Raw genomic sequence first — 24,693 nt, 5'->3', positions numbered from 1 at the left:
AAGACTTATAAATGTAAGACCAGACACTATAAAACTCTTAGCGGAAAACATAGGAAGAACACTCTTTGACATAAATCACAGCAAGATCCTTTTTGACCCACCTCCTAGAGTAATGGAAATGAAAACAAAAATAAACAAATGGGACCTAATGAAACTTCAAAGTTTTTGCACAGCAAAGGAAACCATAAAGAAGACAAAAAGACAACCCTCAGAATGGGAGAAAACATTTGCAAACGAATCAACAAAGGATTAATCTCCAAAACATATAAACAGCTCATGCAGCTCAATATTAAACAAACAACCCAACCCAAAAATGGGCAGAAGACCTAAATAGACATTTCTCCAAAGAAGACATACAGATGGCCAAGAAGCACATGAAAAGCTGCTCAAGATCACTAATTATTACAGAAATGCAAATCAAAACTACAATGAGGTATCACCTCACACCAGTTAGAATGGGCATCATCAGAAAATCTACAAACAACAAATGCTGGAGAGGGTGTGGAGAAAAGGGAACCTTCTTGCACTGTTGGTGGGAATGTAAATTGATACAGCCACTATGGAGAACAGTATGGAGGTTCCTTAAAAAACTAAAAGTAGAATTACCATATGATCCAGCAATCCCACTACTGGGCATATACCCAGAGAAAACCATAATTCAAAAAGACACATGCACCCCAATGTTCATTGCAGCACTATTTACAATAGCCAGGTCATGGAAGCAACCTAAATGCCCATTGACAGACGAATGGATAAAGAAGATGTGCTACATATATACAATGGAATATTACTCAGCCATAAAAAGGAATGAAATTGGGTCATTTGTTGAGACGTGGATGGATCTAGAGACTGTCATACAAAGTGAACTAAGAAAGAAAAAAACAAATATCGTATATTAATGCATATATGTGGAACCTAGAAAAATGGTACAGATGAACCGGTTTGCAGGGCACAAATTGAGACACAGATGTAGAGAACAAACGTATGGACACCAAGGAGGGAAAGCCGCAGGGAAGTGGTGGTGGTGGTGGGATGAATTGGGCGATTGGGATTCACATGTATCCACTTATGTGTAGAAAATTGATGACTAATAAGAACCTGCTGTATAAAAAAATAAATTAGATTAAACAAAAAAAAAAAAGAACAAAGTCCCTGATGAAAGGTTGTATGGAGTGAACTGGGAGAGAATTCCAACCATAATTTGAACACATATTTAACGAAAGCAGAACAGAAGCACTTATATTTTATTCAAACTAATGCCTTAGATATCAAAAGTAGTCACACCCTATGTTTAGGTTTTGATATTTCAATGGGAAATCAGAGTGCACCCAGGGTGTAAGGGGCTCTGCTAGTCAGCTTGCTTCGAGGAAAAAAAGGAAAGCAGGTCTTTGAGGGATTTTGGATGAAAAGTGGGGCACTTGACTTAGGGCAGTTGTAAATGGAACTGTGCTTTCTTCCTGTCCCTGGACGAAAGCCCTGACACCCTGGTTTAGGATATATAGGTCCTTTATAGGAAGAAATAAGTATTTACTCATCTGTGTTTTGTTCTGAGTGGGAATTCAAGGTTAAATGTAAAACCTATTGTTTCAGGATGACAGAGGGTAGGCAATACAAAGAAAAATTACTGGTCATACATACACTTGACCAATAAACGTTTACATTCATTTTCCCTCAGTAGGCTTAACAAGTCAGTGGGCTAACGGGGGGTGGAGAGGATTAAGGGTAACATGGTATTATCAGGAACAGTGGTCTCTTACTGCCTCAGCAGCTGTTTTGATGCTCAGTAAATGGCCTCTACCAGCAAAACTTTCTTCCTCCAGTCTATATAAGGTGGTTGGAATCACCTAAGGTTTGTGGCTACAGACAACTCAATTCATTCTCCAGGAGAGACACAAAGAGCTGATGCTCTGCTTAGGCTTTTATGATAAAACTTACCAATAGCTGGTATCGATGCTTCCATCCTTCTTTCAAACGCAAGCAACTTCTTGCTTTTCAGGTTAAAAACATGTTTTTCTGCCTTAAGATTTTTTCTCAAAACAACATGTTCAACGAACAAGTTTTACATAAACATGTTTATGACATTTACTAAGAATAAAATAGTTGATTTTGATAAGGTTGTGGGAGATAGATAGATGGGAGATAGATGAGAGAGATGAGATAGATGAGGCATTCTTTACAAACTTACATGCATCACAATCACCAATCACGTGCTAGCCACCTTATGAAGGTAGTCTCATTTAACACCTGACCCCCCACAAGAAATCCTGAAGTGCCACTATGACATTCATTTTACTGATGAAGAAACAAACTCAGAAAAGTCACAGCTGCAAAGTAAAACAGCAACAATGAAAACAGCAAGATGAGAACCCAGTTCTATCTGAATAGACAGCACATTTTTATACTTACTGAACTATATTGTTTCTCTTTACCTTATGCTGTCTTAACCTAGGCTAGTATATCTGAGACATGGGTACATATTATTATGTATTATCTGAGGACTCCCCAGATTTTAGAGTGAAGCCAAGGGAAAAAAGCAGTATACCAAACCTTAGTCCTGGGTCACGTAGGCAGGCACAAGACATTCCATTATGCAATCTAAAACCAAAGAATTTTTCCTCAGAAATAAATCCTTCTCTGAACTTCCTTATTTACTTTTGTCATTACCAGTGTTCTAGTCATCCCAATTTAAAATCCTTAACGAAGGCATAATCAGGGCTTATAAATTAATGATGTGATAAGGGCAATGCTAACTATATGGTCAACATTTATGAGCACAAAAGATTTCAGAATCAATTCTGTAGGGTGAGAGACATAGTGAAGGCTGTTCCAAGGAAGTTATTTATGAGCTGGGCTGAATCCTGTTTGCCCAGAGAAATAAGGCAAACAGTAGATGTTTGCCTGAACAGTAGATGAAAGTTTGAATATATATAGCTTCTCTCCCTCTACATCCAATGAACCACCAGCTTATCTGGTTCTTCCTTCACAATATTTTTTTACACTTGCCCCTTTTCCACCCCTCATAGTTGTATATTAATACAGATCACCTCATAGTTTTATACTATGTATTACTATGACATTTCTGATTTAATATTTTCCTTCCTTTAAATACTCAGACACCACTAACAGACTAACTTTTAAAAAGTATCTGCTTTTACATGACCATGTAAACTTCAGAAGTTCCCTACTGACTCTGAAGTATAAAGTTCAAACTCAAAGTCTTCCACAACCTGCGAGCTATATACTTAAATTTCCCCCTAGAACAACCAAGTCAGCAGATGAAATAACACCTGATCCAGTGTAAGCTTCAAGCCATCAGCAAACTTTTACTGATTTACTGGGTGGAAAAGTCAGGGCCTTTGGAAGTTACTGGGAAGACAGCTGTGAACCACTCACAAATCTCTAGGAGTTTATATTATGGTAAATGAGAACCAGACATGAACATAGAAAGCTAACTTTAGAAGAAGGCACCTGTCCCACAAGCCAGATTATAAACATGCTTAGTGTTCAATGGAGAGATGGATAAAGGGCTTAAGCTGGACTTTGATTAACTATATAAATAAATGTTTATTTGCTTATATAGTTTGGTTTTCAACTCATTATTAGAATGGACACTGTTAGCTCTTGTTCAGTTCAGCATCTACTGAGCATAGTGTACTGAACAGAAGCCGTTCTACATGAAATAGGAGAAGGCACAACTTTTCTTTGCTCTTAAGTCAGCCCCTTCTCCAAGAAGTACAATTAGGGCCTGCATTCAAAACAATAAATGAAGGACAGAATTTCACTAGTAGTTAAATAGAAAGGCAGAAGAAAGGGGAGTATTCCATGATGGAATCTAAAAATATACATCAGAGCGTCTATAGATCTGGAAATGTTATGAAAACTTTAAAGCCATTATTATTGTATGAGTGTTCGGATACTTACCATTTAGAAATGGTACCAGAAGACTACTCCGCTTATGATTCAATCAGTTCTCCAGATGCAACCAGAGTGATTTTTTTCCAAAACACAGATCTAAGCATGTTACCACTTACTTCATGAAATCTTTCAATAGCACCCCATTTTTCTTAGGATAGACAAACTCCTTAACAGGTCTATAAGATCCTCCATGGCCTGACCCCTACCTATCTTTCAGTCAACCCCATCACTGGCCTTTTTTGTTCTCATTTTCCCTGCTGTAGTTAACTCTTACCTGCCCTTCAGGTCTCAGCTCAATTGACACTTGCACAGGTAATTACCTGATCAGAGAAAAACCTCTACTAAATCCTGTACTTCTCTGAAGTATTTATAACAGTTTTAGTTTTATATTTGTGTGATTATTTAATGTCTATCTCTACTATAGGCTGAGATTTTAGACTAAATTTTTCCACAGAACGAAAAATATGTAAAATGTTATTTAGAATATGTACATTATTTTAAGTAGTTCTAGCCTAAGGGATAAGTAGCATATATCCTCCCAGGCACTACTACTTCAAAACCTATAAAACATCTATATTTAAATAATAACTATAAGCTTATGTTTATCTGTAAAATATGGATAATCTTAAGGATGAGCTACACATATTAAATGAAAAGATATTATAACGCTCTTAAAACAATGTAAGGCACATGGTAAATGTAAGGCACATGGTAAATAACATTATTCATAGTGCCTATGAATAATAATAAGCCCTAGTCCTAATTAATTCATATGTATAAAAAGTGTATCTCTCCAAACATTATCTTTGGCTGCGCCGTGCAGCTTGCAGGATCTTAGTTCTCCGACCAGGGATTGAACCTGGGCCATAGCAGTGAAAGCGCCGAGTCCTAACAACTGGACCACCAGGGAACTCCCCAAACATTTGATTTATATAACAGAATACTTCTGATGTTCTTTCAAACTGTTAAAATGATTCTGAGAAAGATAAGAGATTCAAGAATTGCTACATCTTTTGTTACAATTTTTAAGATAGTTATTCTTATCAGTTTTCCCCCTATTATTTACTATAGCCCAGATTTGTTATTTTTTAAGACACATACAAGCCATTAAAATATGTACTTAAAATACACAGATACCTAAAATTTATCTCAAAATGCATATTTTATTTTGGTAGCCAATGACCATCAATCAAACAAAGAAAAGAAAACTAATTTCATGAAGGAAGACAAATCTATGGAGTGGTTTACAGGAAGTGAAGAATGAGATGGCTCAACTAAACAAACTTGGAATCATTAACTACAAAATGTCAAACTAACTGCAAGACAAGTGTCAAAATGGGACATTTAAGCAGTTTCGAAATGTTACACATCTTTCTCTAGCTTTTGTTACTTTTCAAAATTACATGTAAAAGTTATACAAATCATAGTAGTAGCTAAGAATACCAATCTATGAAAGTAGTGATTTGCAATACAAAGTTCTATTTTGATATTTTTCTTCGCATCTTCAAATCAGTTGTCATCTGAGGTACTCAGTTAAGTTGTGGTTTGCACTTCCTCAACTTGACAAGAAAAGCTAATTTGAAGGGAGGAAAAGGTAAGGTCATTGCAATTTTGAGAAGAAAACACCATATAATATATAGCTTGAAAAACTTACCTGTATGACCAGTTTGCCAGTGTATAGGTCTAGCAATATAGGGAAATGATCCATAGGGAAAATCAGAATGTGATTCTTCTGTTATAGAACAAAATATGTATTGTAAGCTACACAAAATATTTTATAATTTGTTCACAAAACTGTTAAAAAACAAATTACTGTCCTTTTCCTGTAAGTTTTTTCCTCTCAGACTTTTTTTTTTTTTAGCTTTTGTCTTGGAGCTATTCTGACAGTTATCTTACAGAAACAACTTGTCAAGGATGACATGATAAACCTATATATGGTTTTATAACCAAATGGATAAGCTCATATCATAAATCAATGGATGTCTGAAAACTTGTTTATGGCCTAAGTAATGTGTACATACAACAAGGACCTAAATTTAGTTCTTTGAAAAATTCCTAGAAGTTGCTTTTTGGAATATTAGCTATTTGCATATCGGGTCCTATTAAATTCTTTCCCTTCAGTGATAATCACTGATCTAAATTTACAACATTCTTTAGTATATTTAAAGTATTTCATAAGCCAATCCCCTTGTCACAAGTAAAATATGAATATTATAAGAAGTTCAGTTCTTCAAAGGTATCAGAGTTTTACATAAAAGGCAGGAAAAGTCATGATTCTGTCTCTTAAAAGATTTTAATTTAACAGAATAAATACCACATTTCAATTTCTATAGGAAAAACATAATAAATCCCTGAGAAATATTTTTATAATGTATTGCCCAATACATTCAGGAATGTATTCTCCATTTATTATTGCAAACACATGCATAAAATAAAACTGAAGCTCACCATGGTCATCTTCTTGAAACATCTCACCTTCAATTCTAATTTTCTTTTGAGAATATAATTGTAAATCTCTGTTGATTTTAGGTTCCACTTTTTGAGGTAAAATTCCATTTTTCTGTTTTGCAAGGCAAACCAACCAATCTCTGACAATAACTTCACTTATCTTTTCACATGAGAGGGCAAGTTCACAGATGCGAATTCCATCTAAAAGTTCAATAACCTGTGTGATGCTTTCAAAAAAGTGAAAAATATAGTTTAAATTTCTACTACAACAATAACTTTATATTTAAGTTCACTATACGCCAATTTAAATGCTATGCTTAAATCAAAAGGGAAAAAATGTAAAAATGCAAGTTAGGGCACATAAGAGGAGAATACTAAGTAAAAACAATAAAGAGACTATAACATCATTGTTCACATTACACTTTTAAAAACTTTTCTTCTAAATTGTCAGAAGAAATATGCATCTTATATTACCATTTATGTAAAGGATGATTTAAACAGCAATATAACTGAATTTGGGACATATGCTGTTTCATAACAGTTTTTTTTTGACTTTTTTAAAAATTTATTTATTTATTTTGGGCTGCACTGGGTGTTCATTGCTGCGCGCAGGCTTCCTCTAGTTGTGGCGAGAGGGGGCTACTCTTCGTTGCAGTGCGCGGGCTTCTCATTGTGGTGGCTTCTCTTGTTGTGGCACATGGGCTTAGTTGCTCCACAGCATGTGAGATCTTCCCAGTCCAGGGCTTGAACCCATGTCCCTTGTGTTGGGAGGCAGATTTTTAACCACTGTGCCACCAGGGAAGCCCTTCATAACAGTTTTACGAGATAACATATACACTTAACTCAGTTACAAAATGAACACTTTAGCCTAGTACTTAAAACAAAACTGTGTTTAAAATAACATTACCAAAAAGTCACATTACTCACTTTGCTAGATATACAGCACATACACCACCCTGTTTAAGATTTGGGTATAAAACAGGCAAAGCAACTTGAGGATTCAACATATCCAAAGCTACCTGTAGTGGGGGAAAGAGAATCAGACTGAGTTTTGTTTAAATAAAGCATGTGTTTTCTTTTCTTATTTAGGTGAAATGATACACTTTGGGAAAGCAATTACCCAGTTAAAGTATTTCATTTTTTAGAATGTAATACTAATGACTGTCATTTTACCCCTCTCAAAAAGGCATACTTATAATTATACAATTTGTCATAGTACTTGACTACATAAAAATCGTAATGGCATGTCTTGTACTTGGCAATATTGATAATACAGGAATCTTTAGCTATATTTTATACACATACCTAGATACACACACACACACACACACAGTTGCCCCATGAACAACATGGGTTTGAACTGCGCGGGTCCACTTGATGCAAGGATTTTTTTCAATAGTAAACACTACAGTACTACACAATCTGCGGTTGGTTGAATCTGAAGATGTGGAACCCTGGATATGTTGGAACCATGGATAGGGAGGGCCAACTATAAGTTATACTCAGATTTTTGACTGCACACAGGAGTGGTGCCCCTAAACCCCATGTTGTTCAAAGGTCAACTGTGGGCTTCCCTAGTGGTGCAGTGGTTGAGAGTCCGCCTGCCGATGCAGGGGACACGGGTTCGTGCCCTGGTCCGGGAAGATCCCACATGCCGCGGAGTGTCTGGGTCCGTGAGCCATGGCCGCTGAGCCTGCGCGTCCGGAGCCTGTGCTCCGCAACAGGAGAGGCCACAACAGTGAGAGGCCAGCGTACCGCGAAAAAAAAAAACAAAGGTCAACTGTATATGTAAAGTTTCAATGCTTTAGTTCAGCTTTTCGCAATAGAAATTCACATTATCTCAAATATGTATTTTTATGTTCAAAAGTGTTGAATATTAATTTTAGAGATTGTAAAATTCAAGAATCATGTCCCTTGTTTCTTTACTCTTCATTCAGTTGCAGAATACAGGGCTGTACTCAAAAGATGTTGAATGAATGCAGAGTAAATGAAATTACAAAAAAATTCACTGAAAACAAAAATACAGTCAAATAGAAAATAAAGTGACTTACTGATAGATAGCTCTAGAAATCTAATGTAGTTGGCACATCATTATATTTACTAAATTAGAAATTATTCTGTTTATGTGTTTTAAAAAAAACAGTAATAATGGGTCATCATTCATTATTAATTTATTCACCAAATATTTACTGAGCATCTACCATGTGCCAAGTATTTTGCTAAGTGGTAAAAATATAATGGGAGCTTATATTCTATTTTGTTTCATAGGAACTTATATTCTAATAAGGAATAGGCAGTAAACAAAAATCTAATAAATATGTAATTCAGAGGGTAATGAGTGACATGAAGAACTACAGGATTATAAAGGAGGACATGAAGGAAAGAATGACAGGGCAGGGGAAGGAAGTACTATTTTATACATAGGCTGGTCAGTGACGATACCTAAAGAAAATGATTAAGGTTACCCTGTGGAAATTGAGGGGGGAAGTGTGCTCCAGATTCAGAGAACAGCAAATACAAATGCTCTGAGGCTGTAGGATACTTGGTGAGTCTGAGAAGGCCACAGTCGCTGCAGTGGAGACAAAAGGGGGAAAGTTGTAAGAGAAGAGTTCTCAGATGGTGGGGATGTGGTGGGGATGGGGAGGGACAGATTATGCAGAATCTTACAGACTTTAACTTTACTCAGGAAGCGAAAAGTCACTGGAGAGTTTGAGACATGGTCTGACTTTTTAAACTTTTTTGAATGTGATAAACATAACATAAAAGTTGCCATTTCAAGTGTACAATTCAGTGGCATTAAGTACATTCTGACTTGGGCAAGGAAAGATGATGGTGACTTGCAATAGCAAATAGCATTGGATGTGATGAGAACACAGAGCCAATTAGAATTAGAATTGGCTGTCAGATGTGAGAGAAAGAAGTGAGAATGAATCCAGTGTTTTCATCCTAAGCTACTGAAAGAATGGAGATGTCATTTACTATTGAGGAAAATAATTTTAGACAATGGGAAGAATAAGCTTGGGGAGAAATATTCGAGAATTCAAGATTTGGACACAAGTTTAAGATGCCTATTAGGGCTTCCCTGGTGGCACAGTGGTTGAGAATCCGCCTACCAGTGCAGGGGACACAGGTTCAATCCCTGGTCCGGGAGGATCCCACATGCCGCAGAGCAACTAAGCCCGTGAGCCACAACTACTGAAACCCGTGCACCACAGCTGCTGGGAGCAACTAAGCCTGCTCTCCACAGCTGCTGAGGCCCACGCGCCTGGAGCCCGTGCTCCGTAATGGGAGAAGCCACCGGGATGGGAGGCCCACGCACCACAGCAAGGAGTGGCCCCCACTCGCCACAGCTGGGAAAAGTCCACGTGCAGCAAAAGGGACCCAATGCAGCCATAAATAAATGAATGAATAAATAAATAAATACTTAAAAAAAAGATGCCTATTAGATATCCAAGTAAAGATCTCAATGACTAATCAAAGGGCCAACGGTGTGGACATATTGGTCTCTGTGACTGTAGTTTTAGTATATTATCAACAAGAACCAAAAATAAGACTACCAAGAAGCCTGCCATTCCAAAGCTCCATGGCTCAGCTAACAACATTACCATTCATTAGCCACTCAAATCAGGAAATTACAGTCACTATTTCTTTACCTTGAATTCTTTTTTGAGAATCTGTGGGGTTTTGATGCTTTTATTTGGATTAAAATTATCCAGTCCTACAAATCTACCTCTTAGTATTTCTCAAATTCATCCTACTGCTAATGCTTTAGGTCAGGACCTCATCATACCTTGTTGAAACATTACAATAGCTTTCTACATAGACTATGTAAATTCCATTCTTTCACCAGAATTATTCTGAAACAGGAATCTGGACATTCTACTCCCCTACTTAAGAACTCATCAATAGTTTTCCATTATCTAAAAGATAATGTCCACATGTCCTAGCTTGATATACACACAAGTGTTCTTCACTATCTAGTCCCTCATGACTGTATTTGCATCTTCATCTCCTCATTAGACCCAATTCTACAGCCATAATGTTTCGTGCTTCTGAGTCTTTCTAATAAATCTTTATATGTCTACCTTTTCTTCTATATCGAAACCTCCTTTAAATGTATAATTCATTTTTGTCTTAGCATAGTAGACGGCACACAGCAGGTCTCTAATACATATTTGTTGAATCAAGAAAGTGGTTCAGTAATTCAGAGAAAGATGATAATCCTCCACTTAGATGATTAAGGTATATTCCATGGAGGAGACAAACTTTTATCTAAGCTTTGAAGGAAGAGTAGAATTTAAACAGGTAGGGACTTCCCTGGTGGTGCAGTGGTTAAGAATCCGCCTGCCAATGCAGGGGACATGGGTTCGAGCCCTGGTCCGGGAAGATCCCACATGCCGTGGAGCAACTACACCCATGCGCCACAACTACTGAGCCTGCACTCTAGAGCCCGCAAGCCACAACTACTAAGCCCGTGTGCCACAACTACTGAAGCCCACATGCCTAGAGCCGGTACTCCACAACAAGCGAAGCCACTGCGGTGAGAAGCCCGCACACTGCAACGAAGAGTAGCCCCCGCTCGCCGCAACTAGAGAGAGCCTGCACGCAGCAATGATCCAATGCAGCCAAATAAATAAATTAAATAAATAAATTTATTTTAAAAAATAAAATAAACAGGTAGAGAAAAGGGAAAAGGAGAAAACTCATAATGATGAAAATCATAGCTAATACTAATTTAATGCTTACTATATATCAGGTACTGTTCTATGCACTTTACAGAAACACCTCATTTAATCCTCAACAACACTATGAAATAGGTATTATTGTTGATTACTATTCCTGTTTAATACATGAGGTGACTGAGGCACAGAAAGATTAAGTAATTTACCCAAGGTCATATTGGCTACTATGGAGCCTAAGTGAACCAGAATGAATAAACTCCAAAACTTACTTCCCTCTATTCACTCCCTCCTTTTCTCTCCTCAGAGATAATCACTGTCCTGAAGTTGGGAATGTTGCCAAATAATTTTATGCTTCTACAACATATGTATATAGCTACAAACAATACATGGTACTGTTTTTAAAATTTTACATATATGTAGCCATTCCATACTTATTCTTGAATAATTCGTTTTTCACTAAGTTCTATGAGATTTTTTTTATTGGAGTATAATTGCTTTACAATGTTGTGTTAGTTTCTGCTGTACAGTGAAGTGAATCAGCTATATGTATACATATATCCCCTCCCTCTTGGACCTCCCTCCCATCCCCCACCCATCCCACCCATCTAGGTCATCACAGAACACCGAGCTGAGCTCCCTGTGCTATACCGCAGGTTCTAACTAGCTATCTTACACATGGTAGTGTATCTATGTCAAATCTAATCTCCCAATTCATCCCACCCTCCCCTTTCCCTCCATGTCCACACGTCTGTTCTCTACATCTGCATTTCTATTCCTGCCCTGGAAATAGGTTCATCTGTACTATTTTTCTAGATTCCACATATATGCATTAATATACAATATTTTTTTTTCTCTTTCTGACTTACTTCACTCTGTGTGACAAACTCTAGGTCCATCCACATCTCTACAAGTGACCCAATTTCATTCCTTTTTATGGATGAGTAATATTCCATTGTCTATATGTACCACATAGTCTTTATCCATTCATCTGTCAATGGACATTTAGGTTGTTTCCATGTCCTGGCTATTGTAAATAGTGCTTCATTGAACATTGGGACATATGTGTCTTTTTGAATTATGGTTTTCTCAGGGAGATTTATTGATGTAGATACAGTACATTTATTTCACTATGTTAAATAATACCATTGTTAGTATTCCACCATGTCCATTCCTCTTTTGATGGTTAGGTTGTTTACAAAATGTATTAAAATTTGTTTAAAATCTTTTATTAGCCATTTTTTTCTTGTTCTGTTCTCTTTGTCTTTGTGGTTCAACACCTTTTTTTATTCCTCTACCCTCATTTGAGATGGCAGGAGTATAGGCAGCTTATATAAAAAAGCTAAAGAAAGGAAGGTTGAGATCAGATTCTGAAGGACACCATAAATCTTTGAATGAAAAGTTCCTAATTGGTTTCTCAGCAGGAGAGTGACAGTATGAGAACTAGATTAGTCTAAAGATGAGGAGAATGGATTGGAAGTGTGAAGGCCCAGGAGGTGAGATGGCAGCTAGGAGAGGAATTAAGTAGTCAAGGAAGCAATAATCAACTAGGATAACAATAACCAGAAATCAAGTGGTGGGAACATGCATAGAAATTTATGTTTACTAGTATGGAGGTTCCTTAAAAAACTAAAAGTAGAGTTGCCATTCAAAAAGATACATGCACCTCCATATTCACAGCAGCACTATTTACAACAGCCGAGATATGGAAGCAACCTAAATGTCCACTGATAGATGAATGGATAAAGAAGATGTGGTACATATACACAATGGAATACTACTCAGCCATAAAAAAGAATGAAATAATGCCATTTGCAGCAACATGGATGGACCTAGAGATTATCAAACTAAGTGAAGTAAGTCAGAAAGAGAAAGATAAATACCGTATGATATCACTTATATGTGGAATCTAAAATACAGCACAAATGAACTTATTTATGAAACAGAAACAGACTCATAGACATAGAAAACAAACTTCTGTTTACCAAAGGGGAAAGGGGGTGGGGGAGGGATGAAGTAAGAATTTGGGATTAACAGATACAAACTACTATATATAAAATATCAATAGATGAATAAGGTCCTACTGTATGAACCATATTCAATATCCTGTAATAAACCACAATGGAAAGGAATATGAAAAAGAATATGTATATATATGTACAACTGAATCACTTTGCTGTACACCAGAAAATAACACAACATTGTAAATCAACTATACTTCAATAAAATAAATAAATAAACATCCTCTCCCCCAAAGATATTTATGTTTACTATACGCCTCTTGAGTTTTGGTCAAGTGCTACCTTCAAGCAGGACTTTCACCAACTGACAATTTTTAGAGACTTTCTTAAAGAAAGGAAAATTCTTCATGATCTAGCTTTAACTTAATAATTCTATATTATGAGTAATTTATTTATGAACACCAACTATAATTCTTTGCCCCAATAGTATATGACTCTTCCCCAGAAGCTGACAGTTCTCCTCCTTCTATATGCTCTGAGTATTCATCTGTCACTATTATTCAAGAGAGATTCAATTGAAAAAATCTAGTAAGGAGTATTCTTTCCTTTGGAACAGGGATGGATGTTTCAGCAGGTTTCCACAAGGCTGTAACAATACTGTTAAAATCCTTTGTTGTGTTTCATGCTCATCAAGCAGAATTCTGATGACCAATTAAACTCCCACGTATCTGTGACGTTCCTATGGATGGCCTACATAGAACAAGTCCTCTTTCTGCCCTTATTGAGCTATATAATGTGCAAGCCAAACAAGGATGAGGAAAAAAAAAACACAAACTGTGGTCCTTGTGTCCAGGAAGCTGTGCCACTGTAGCTATTGGCTTTAGTTATATCAGAGATAGGAAGCAGTCCTGATAAAAATCACCTCTTTGAACTTTACTTCATTTCTCACCTAGTTTCCCTTATAAAGTTCCTAAAATAAGCTTCCAATAGCCAATTAAGAAAAGTGAAGAAGGGACTTCCCTGGTGGCACAGTGGTTAAGAATCCACCTGCCAATGTAGGGGACACGGGTTCGAGCGCTAGTCCAGAAGATCCCACATGCTGCAGAGCAACTAAGCCCATAAGCCACAACTACTGAGCCTGCGCTCTAGAGCCCATGAGCCACAACTAATGAGCTCGTGTGCTACAACTACTGAAGCCCACGCACCCAGAGCCCATGCTCCGCAACAAGAGAAGCCACCACAATGAGAAGCACGTGCAACGCAATGAAGAGTAGCCCCTGCTCGCTGCAACTAGAGAAAGCCCGTGCGCAGCATCAAAGACACAACACAGCCAAAAATAAATAAATAAAGTTATTAAAAAAAAAAAAAGAAAGAAAAGCGAAGAAGACTTCTTACCCAGACCCCAGTCCATAGTGTCAAGCCATGAACTGATAATGGCATCATCAAGGGTAAGGCAACTTAAACTAGAATTGTGAAACTCTGAGGTCATCTAATAGCACTATGGCCCATATCTCCATCATCACTGTTCACAGCTTAAAATGGCATTCTCTCGTCGTCTATCCTTTTATCTTCATACTACTCTGCTTCTCCTCCCCTAACTCAACCTCCCACTCCTCCCTCTCCTCCCAAATCCCTCCACTCCACTTTCTGGAGCTTTGTTCACAATAAATATGCCTCTATCCTCAACATCTTTAATTGACACTCCTCTACATCCTGACTTTAACTGTCTAAAGATGCCTCTTGCCTCTTCCCTCAAAACTGAAGGCTATTTATTCCCCCAAATCTCACAATATGAGGTCAGGTGCGGGGCTCAGTATGCTCCCAATGCTGCTTCCAAATTATTATTCCTTTATCCTAGAAACGTTGAAGTTCATGATGCTCAACTACTCCTCCTAGTATTTCATCATTACCCCACATTTATTAACAACTTTGGCACCTAATTCAGTATATCTCTCTGCTCTGAATCCCACCATGACATTAAAGGAAAATATTCCTCCCACTCTTAGAGATAGAAATGGGGCAAATAATGAAGGAAGATCCTTTTCCATATAAAAGAAGCATGGTCCCTGTTTTCTTTGTACTCAGTATTAGGTAATATCATAGGGCTACTTTAGAAAACTTACCGCATCAAATGTTAAAGATTTTATGTCTTCAGTTGCTCCTAAAATATCCTTATGAATAAAATCCACGTTGTCTGGCCACTCTTCTACATGACTCACTTTCCATGAATCACGCCAGTGTTTGTAATTCTTCTTAGCCAGTTCATGGTGGTCTTTTCTAATTTCAAAACTTATGACTCGTCCTTGTGATCCAACTTAATTTAAAAAAAAATCACGACATTACACAGTATTAATCAGTACATAAAGAATATCAAAATTTTATTTTGCAAAGACATTACATGGATGTGAAAAAATAATTCAAATAGTTCAAGGTTACAAAAGTCTCTACCCTGTCCCAAATACCCAATCAATCTCCCTCATCAGAGACAATCATTCCACCATAGTTATTTACCCTTCCCGAGAAAGTCGCTGCCTATAGTACAAGTGTACAAGTATCTTTCTCTGTTTTTAACACACGTTGTTATCTATCATATATACTGTCCTGTACCTTCCTTCTTATTTACCAATGCCATTTCAGTGATTAATGATCTACTGCATTTTTTAAAACAGCTATTATGTTCCATTGTATGACAATGTCACAGTGTATTTAACCAGTCACCTACTGATGAACATTTAGCTTGTTTCTAGTCTTATGCTATAACAAACAATATTGCAATAAAAATTATTTTGCCTAAGTCTTTGTACACATGAGCCAGTATATCTATAGGATAAAGTCCTAAAAATAGAATTGCTGACTCAAGGGATATGTGAATATTTTTATTTTGAAAATTATTACCAAATTGTCCTCCAAAAAAACAATGATACCAATTTACACTCGACCAACAATGTATTAGAGTGCCTATTTCTCCATATTCTCTCCAACAAAGAGTTATCAAACTTTTTACCTGTGTCAATCTAAAAATTGCATATAGTTTATCATTGTAGTTTTAATTTGCATGTCTTTTGGATGTCATATGGATGAAGTTAGGCCTTTCAGATACTTAAAAGATACTTGTTTGTTTGTTTTTTTTAATTTATTTATTTTTGGCTGTGTTGGGTCTTCGTTGTGGTGCTCGGGCTTCTCTTGTTCCAGAGCATGGGCTCTAGGTGCATGGGCTTCAGTAGTTGTGGCATGCGGGCTCAGTAGTTGTGGCTCGCAGGCTCTAGAGCACAGGCTCAGTAGTTGTGGCGCACAGACTTAGTTGCTCCGTGGCATGTGGGATCTTCCCAGACCAGGACTCGAACCCATGTCCCCTGCATTGGCAGGCGGATTCTCAGCCACTGCGCCATCAGGAAAGCCCCAATACTTGTATTTTTGTGTGTGTCTGAAAAACTTTCAAACTATTTATCATAGTAATGCTGCAGTTTCACAGAAAACTACTACATTTTAACTTACAGCAATTAATTTTCTACCCACCTCTATATGAGGTGATTTGATACCATTTGGAGGCTGTCCCAGATCAATCAGTCTACAGTTAAAATGAAGAGTTTAAATTGCAGCATGTCTCTTTAAAATGTAAGTCCAGCTGTAAGTCATCATGTTCTCAAGGGATAAAAGTTAATGTTAATAGTAGCATAAGCTAAACACTTAGAAAATTATGGTGAAAATAAATCCATCCTGAAAGTAAACAGCAATAATTTCTTGATCACTCATAGTTTGGGATTATTTATGCCATGACACTCCTCCAACACTATAGATATTAGAAATACAAACATTCCTCTTGTTTCACAAATTTTTTATAAATTCACTTTGTCAAATGCATTTAGGAATCTGTCACAGATTGTGAAGAAATGGCTGCCTTTAACTATGCACAGAAAAGAGTCCAACAAAAGATGTGAGGAGCCCAAAATGAATTTCCTGACCCAGTATAAGTTGGATTATGTTTGTATGTGATGACATTAGGTCAAAAAACAAAAGGTTTAAGTTTAATTCAGTATATGTCTATCTGTAATCTTTATAAAATCTACCCACATACACCTACAACTGCTCTAACAATGTTTATTAGCTAAAAAAGAATGCAGTTATAAAACCAACATGAATGATTAAAAAAAAAAATCTACCAAAAGAGAATGCTGTCTATTACTAGGTGAGGAAGGGAACACTGCAGAGGCAGCCAAAAGCCAAAGCCATCCTGACAATCAGAGGAATTAAGTGGTCAAAGGGAGTAATAATCAACTACAATGACAGTAACCAGAAATCAAGTGGTGGGAACATGAACAGATATTTATGTTTACTATATACCTCTTGAGTTTTGATTAGGTGCTACCTTCAAGCAGTACTTTTACCGACTGACAATATTTAGAGACTTAAAGAAAGGAAAATTCTTCGTGATCTAGCTTTAGCTTAATAGTTCTATATTACGTATTAATTTATTCATGAACAGCAAAAATAATTCTTTGCCCCTGATAGTATATGACTCTTCTCCAGCAGCTGACAGCCCTCCTCCTTCTATATTCTCTCATACTGAGTATTCACTTGGCACTATTATCAACAAACACATGTACATGTGTGCACAAAAGACAAGTACAAGAATGTTCAGAGAAGCACTATTCACAACATTCAACTCAAATGCCCATCAACAGCAGAATGGATAAACTGTGCTTTACTTACAAAAATGGCAACTAACATGAAATAACCATCGCTACATGCAGTGGCTGAATCTCACAAACAGAACGTTGAATGAAAGCAACCAGATTCGAAAGAGTACAATACTACAGGATTCCTTTTACGTAAGATTCAAAACAGGCAAAACTAATCAATGGTGATAAAAGTCAGAGTGGTGGCTACCTTCTACCTTTGGGTAGGATAAGGACTGAGAAGGGATTTGAGGTTTCAGTGGTACAATAACATTCCCTGTCTTGATCTGGGTAATAACTACGTGAGTGTGGTCACGATATAAAAATTCACTGAGGTATACACTTATGATCTGTGTACTTTTCTGTAGCTATGTTATGTTCTAAAAAAAAATTTAGTTAAAAAAAAGCGTGGAGGGAGCAACAGAAAGCAAACAGAGAGAGGGTTAGACAGAGAATGACTTGAATAAATGCACAAAATGGAAAGAAAAACAGTTGCTTACATTTGATTTCAAGAATGCTCTCTATCACAAAGTTATGTGAATATTTTCTGAAACATCTGTATCTATTTAACTTCCCGTTATTATGGACAGACTGAATGTTTTCTTTGTCATCTAAATTCAACTCATTTATCCCAATCTCTTACCTGCTTTGGATAAAAACAAGCTCGTTCCACCAGAGCCCGAGCCAGCTTCCAAAACAGTATCACCTGGGTGGATATTCATCATCAACAGTATCATATTCATATCCTATGATTGAAACACAGCATGGGTGACTCTGTGACCAATAAATATGTACTAAGCACCTAGGCTTACAAACACTATGTTGGACTTGGAGAAAAGAAGTGAAAAAATAAAAGGATTAAACTCTGGTCCTGCCTACCAAAAGTTTATATTTTACTTGATGAAATGAGAGATTCAAGAATCAGGTAGCAAATACAGAAGCACTTCAGTATAATATTGAAATTACAGAAAATAAGTAAGAATAGGAGCTCAGAGAAAGGAGAAATCAGCAGACTGCCCTACCTTAAAGACATAGAGAATTTAAGGAAACAGTCACAAAGTAGAAATAGTTTTAAACAAAAAAGAGGTAGAGTAATAAACACAGTTTGCCCATCTCAGGAGGAGCGGTAAGGAGAGACCTGAATCCATGCTAACGCATCTGAACTTAACCTGGTAAGTAACTGGGGCATGTCACTGAGGTAATATTAATGGCATTTTATAAAGATTAATCTGTGAGACGAATACAGGATGTACTAGAATAGAAAAAAATTAGAGGTATAAAGACCAGTTAGGAAGTTATTACATAATCTCTGCATGAAATGATGAATGCTCATTTAGAATTAGGATACCAGGAATAGACAGGAGGACTCATTTGCCAAACTTTATAACTAAAGAATTGTTTTGTTAACAGGAATATCATGGATGATAGTAGTAATAGCTGTTTATTGAAACTTCACCAGGTGCCAGGCTTCTGTTAACTATGCAAACTGCTTTCAAACATTATCTTGTTTAATCAGAATACTAATATGAGAAAAGTATCACCATCCCCATTATAAGGATGAGAAATCAAAAAAGTAATTTGCCCAAAGTCACACAGCCAGGAATCAAGTGGGCAAGTCAGGGGTAGACCTGATGTTGAACTCCCAAACATCTCCTAACCACGCTGTTGATCATTTCACTATATATTACAAATGCTATAGAGAGAGAAAATTTTAAATGTTAGCATTTATTTCAACAGCCCCCCAATAACAAACCTTTCGAAGTTGCTAATAAGCAGCACATCTGGTAAGGTATTACTATCTTTTCCTTCTCTGGCAAAAGCTGCTGTGAAAATTCTAAAAGAAACAGGAGGTTTTCTAGGATCCTCTGTTGAGTCACAACAAAGTTGTGTATTAAATATAGGTTTGGATAAATAAGAAACTATTTAACAGGTACAGTTATCTAATTAAAAGCCAAAATGTATTTTCTTATTTTTTTTTTCTTTTGCGGTACGCGGGCCTCTCACTGTTGTGGCCTCTCCCGTTGCGGAGCACAGGCTCCGGACGCGCAGGCCCAGCGTCCATGGCTCACGGGCCCAGCCGCTCCGCGGCATGTGGGATCCTCCCGGGCCGGGGCACAAACCCGTGTCCCCTGCATCGGCAGGCGGACTCCCAACCACCGCGCCACCAGGGAAGGGAAGCCCTCAAAATGTATTTTCTGAAATGATGGACTAAGGCTTGAACCAAATGATACTTAGACACATAATTCTTAAGGTGTATTAGTCAAAAAGTTTCATTAACAAATTCAAAGTCTTTCAGACATACATATCCTCTCCCATCTGCCAGGCACGTGGGAGTAGAGGTGGGAGGGGGCACAGATAACTTCACACAGGAGTGGGAGGCAGCTCCAGTAGCCATTTCAGTGAAATGCCCTGGAGAAGGCAGTTCTATTTCCTTGGCTCTTTCATATAAGACTAGAATTATAAAATTAAAAAAAAAAACGTTAGCACACTTTAACTTTTGCTTCCTGCCATTCAGGTTACCTGGTCTCCATGGAATGAGGTTGGAGCCCATTTTACACATCCTAGCGATTTCAGTCCAAAACTGGGGTGGGAATAGCATTTATTCATTTTCTTGCCTCTTTCCAAAAGGGATTTGAAGCTACTGGGAGACTCCTCTGAAGTTATGAAATATCACTCTACTATTGAGTTTTCTATACATTTTAAAACTTTAGGCTTTCAAACAATCTTTTCAGACTTTTTCCTTTTTTTCCTTGGCAGGAATTTTAATCTCTTTCCTAATTCAACAATATAAACCTAATGCTCAGCAGAAGGTTTTAATAACTGGGCTGCACTTTAGCCTGAAGTGGCAACAATTCCTACTCTCCAATGGTTCTTATATAAGTATTCCAAACACGCAAATCAGCAGAAAAGGTTAATTTAAAAATTTAGGGAGTGTTGGGAATTCCCTGGCGGTCCAGTGGTTAGGACTTGGCACTTCCACTGCTATGGTCCCAGGTTCAAACCCTGGTTGGGGAACTAAAATCCCGCAAGCCACAGGGTGTGGCCTAAATAAATAAATAAATAAAAATAAAATAAAAATAAAAATTTAGGGAGTGTTGCCATTTATACTTCTACTCCAAACCTAAAAGTGCTTGATACTGACCCCTGTGAAATGTTCACACTTTACACGTAACTATTAGGAAGTTTACTCAAAATTGCTCCCTCAGACCAACTTTTAATATTAAGATAAAACTACATAATTCTACGGAGGAGACCAGCTTTCAAAAGTCAGTGGAAGGACTTCCCTGGTGGCGCAGTGGTTAAGAATCCTCCTGCCAATGCAGGGGACGTGGGTTCGAGCCCTAGTCCCGGAAGATCCCACATGCTGCAGAGCAACTAAGCCCGTGCGCCACAACTACTGAGCCTGCGCTCTAGAGCCCGCAAGCCACAACTACGGAAGCCCGCGCGCCTAGAGCCTGTGCTCCACAACGAGAAGCCGCCGCAATGAGAAGCCCTTGCAGTGCAAAGAAGAGTAGCCCCCACTCGTTGTAACCAGAGAAAGCCCGTGCGCAGCAGTGAAGATGAAAAGCAGCCAAAAATAAATAAAATAAATAAATTTATTAAAAAATATACATATATATAGACTGGATTCCTACTTAGAACCTTCCAACAGTCACCCAATGCACCTGGAATAAAATACTCATATCTCCAACCACAGCACATCTCATACCATTCTCTCCCTCACCTAACCCACTCAGCCCGCAGCAGGAACTCTGCAATACTCTTCCCTTTGCAAGCACTCTGCTCCTAGATCTTTGCAAGGCTGGCTCTTCCTTAATTAGTTTATCAAACGTACCTCCTCAGAGACCTTCTCTAACCACCTGACATAAAGTATTCTCCTCCCCCAGGTTACCCAACACAATGTTATTGTTAATCTACTTGTCTTTATGGCACTTAGCACTACCTGAAATTATCGAATTCTTTCATTTACTTGTTTGTTCCTTGTCACCTCCTCTAGGACATAAGGTCTATGTTGAGAGCAAGGACTGTGGTTCACCGCTTCACCTCCCTAAAATAGTGCCCTGAATATATAAGGTAGGAGAGTATTTACTAAAGAAATAATGAATGATTCCTCATCTAGGACTAGGAGGAGGATTTGTTACAAAGGAACATTCTGCTCAAGGACAGTGACTGTGACTAATGATTAAAATAAACCACTAGCAATGGATGATTAGCATAAGATTGTAACAAGAAACTAGGTAGGTAATTTACTTATAAATAATATTCCTTTTATGTTTAGTGTCTAATTTTAGCTGTTTTCATATAAATTTTTTTTTTCTAATGGGAAAAGCATAGTGAGGGCTTCCCTAGCGGCGCAGTGGTCAAGAATCCGCCTGCCAATGCAAGGGACACGGGTTCGAGCCTTGGTCCGGGAAGATCCCACATGCCACGGAGCAACTAAGCCCATGCGCCACAACTACTAAGCCCGCGTGACACAACTACTAGACCCCGTGTTCCGCAACAAGAGAAGCCACCGCAATGAGAAGTCCGCGCACCACGACGAAGAGTAGCCCCCACTCTCCGCAACTAGAGAAAGCCCGTGCGCAGCAAAGACCAAATGCAGCCAAAAATAAAATAAAATTTAAAATATATTTAGGGCTTCCCTGGTGGCGCAGTGGTTGAGAGTCCGCCTGCCGATGCAGGGGACACGGGTTCGTGCCCTGGTCCGGGAAGATCCCACATGCCGCGGAGCGGCTGGGCCCGTGAGCCATGGCCGCTGAGCCTGCGCGTCCGGCGCCTGTGCTCTGCAACGGGAGAGGCCACAGCAGTGAGAGGCCCGCGTACCGAAAAACAACAACAACAAAATATATATATATTTTTTAAAAAGCATAGTTTGATATCTATTGTTGACAAAATATACCTCTAACAACATGCCTGATTAAATATGATGCTTAAAATATCGCCACAGTGGTACTAAAAAATTGTCCCCAAGAGTTCAACGTTCTCTTGACTGCTGAACTCGCAAACTTAAGAATTGTGGGGAATAAATACACATTCTTATTGCCTAGTGAGTCCACATCACTCTATATAGTAAATCACTTTACAGATCTGAGAATCGAGGCTCCCAAGTTAAAATTAAAATCTGGCTATTTCTTCCTAAAATTAGTAATCATAAAATATGTAAAAGTCATAGCCATTGGTTAAAAAAAAGTGAGAACAATAAAAATTTGAAACGTGCTGAGATGTGCTTTAAGTACATTAATCAGGTCTGTAGTACTGCATCCGTTTTGCTCTTGGTGGAACCAAATGAACCTAACTCCCATCGCATTACCTTAGGATATGTTATGGCAGGCCCTCTTTGCATCAGTAATACATAGTCTTCCAATGCTGGCCTCCTCAGCATGAAGTGCTTACCAGAGGAACTCCTCAGTATCTGGCCGGGGAACTTCCCCACGATCTCGCTGAACGGGACTGCCCCCCAGATACTATTTAAGTGTCCGGCATTGCTCAACCTAAATAATTTTTTAAATTGTGTTTCTCTCTTCCCAGTCTCAGCTAAAATCAGCTCCCCAGCCCGAAAAGGCACCTCTCGGGTAGTTGACCAGGAAGAGGAGACGTGAAGTTCGTCATCCTTGGTGGCAGGCTGGGCCAAGGCGGGCAGTGAGGGACCGCCGGATCCCTGGTGTGCGGGACCCGACTGGCCCTGGTCTTCACTCGAGCCCTCGCGCTTTCGAGGGGGTGACTCCTTTCGCGGCGTCGGTAGTCTGAGGCTTTCCAGTGACGAAAGACATCTGGTCCCAAGTCCCCGGACGAGCGGAGGGAGAGATGGAGGCGACTCTACGTCTGGGGCTTTCCTCTGTGCCGCCTCGCGCTCTCCTTCTTCATCTCGCGCGTCTCTAGACGAGAATTTGCAACACAATAACCGGGCTCTCTCGAAGGGCTCTTGCCCAAGGCAGCACAGGAATGGACAGGTCCCGAACCCTGGCCACCTCCGGAAACGCCTCAGCGGTAGCAAGACCAGACCCAGGCGCCTGGTTGACAGCATGACGACCCGCGCAGGCGACTGTCGCAGGCGACTGTCGCAGGGCCGAGGCTCCGCCTCTCGCTGCGCGCAGCATTGACGCAGCTGCCTGGGGGACGGACAGCTGTTTCGCCGGAAGAACTCCGCTACAGCGCCTGCGTCCCGAGGAGGGGCGCAGCGGCCGAGTTGGCAGCCCGGGGTTCCGTGAGGTAGTCGCTGAGTAACTGTCCCGGGAGCGGGCCTCTTTCCCGCGCAGGGGCCCATTTTCCTCTTTGGAATGTGTGCAGAGTAAACAGTTTACTGCTGACAAATCTCCACCAGCCTCGTCCGGGGACGAGAGGATTAAGAGAGACACAGCCTGTCAAAGCGTTGTCTAAGCTGAAGTCCTGTACCAGGGTTAGTTAGCTCGCTGGTAATCAGGAGCAGGAACGTCAGTCGGTCACCATAAGTAAAACTGGCCCCGAGATGCGTTTTTATAGACTGCAGCTGGACGTGCCACCCGCTGACTGGAGCTTCTTTCCCAGCTGACCGCCTCCTTCCCCCAGTCCGAGCGAGTCCCTTTTGACTGGGCTCTGACCACCTGCATGCCATCCCCAGGCCCAGAGAGTCGGCGACCCTAGATTAAAGTGACTGTATTCACTGTGTGCTCATTTTACAGAATTGTTTTTAATCATTAAAATATAATAGTTAACTGTTTTACCCTCCCCAAAACTAAGTAAAATTATCTTAAAATGGGAAAAGGCCAATGTTAAAACAGGGGTGGCGGGGTAGAGGGGTGTTATAGGCTCCATTTCATCCCTCCCAAGTTCATGTATCGAAGTCCTAACCTTCAGTACCCCAGAATGGGACTGTATTTGGAGATAGGGTCTTTAAAGAGGTAATTAAATTAAAATGTCACCAGAATGGGCCCTAATCCAATATGACTGCTGTCCTTGTAAGAAGAGATTAGGACACAGAGGGAAGACCATGGCCATCTACAAGCCAAGGAGAGAAGCCTCAGAAGAAACCAAACC

At 39.0% G+C, this 24,693-nt stretch overlaps 2 protein-coding genes across 3 annotated transcripts in view; one reads left to right on the top strand and one right to left on the bottom strand.

Moving 5' to 3' along the window:
• The window catches only part of SPDYA (speedy/RINGO cell cycle regulator family member A), a 33,640-nt gene extending 28,461 nt beyond the window's left edge, over positions 1-5,179 (top strand). For both annotated transcript variants that reach the window (XM_060309495.1, XM_060309494.1), the window contains exon 7: positions 5,091-5,179. In XM_060309495.1, the coding sequence (XP_060165478.1) occupies positions 5,091-5,179 (89 nt within the window). The remainder of the gene's footprint in view (positions 1-5,090) is intronic.
• Positions 5,078-23,720, bottom strand: TRMT61B (tRNA methyltransferase 61B). Its single transcript, XM_070046863.1, has 7 exons — positions 22,991-23,720; positions 18,323-18,425; positions 15,127-15,317; positions 7,291-7,382; positions 6,364-6,590; positions 5,570-5,647; positions 5,078-5,488 (listed from the first exon to the last, which is right to left on the bottom strand). Exons 1-7 carry the CDS (start codon positions 23,702-23,704, stop codon positions 5,445-5,447), a joined length of 1,449 nt encoding a protein of 482 aa, XP_069902964.1. The 5' UTR covers positions 23,705-23,720; the 3' UTR covers positions 5,078-5,444.
• Positions 23,721-24,693: the final 973 nt, after the last annotated feature.

This window comes from Globicephala melas, chromosome 12 (assembly GCF_963455315.2).
Source record: "Globicephala melas chromosome 12, mGloMel1.2, whole genome shotgun sequence".
Lineage (NCBI taxonomy): Eukaryota > Metazoa > Chordata > Mammalia > Artiodactyla > Delphinidae > Globicephala > Globicephala melas.
The sequence above is the reverse complement of the archived record's forward strand: the minus strand, read 5'-3'. Positions and strand labels throughout refer to the sequence as shown.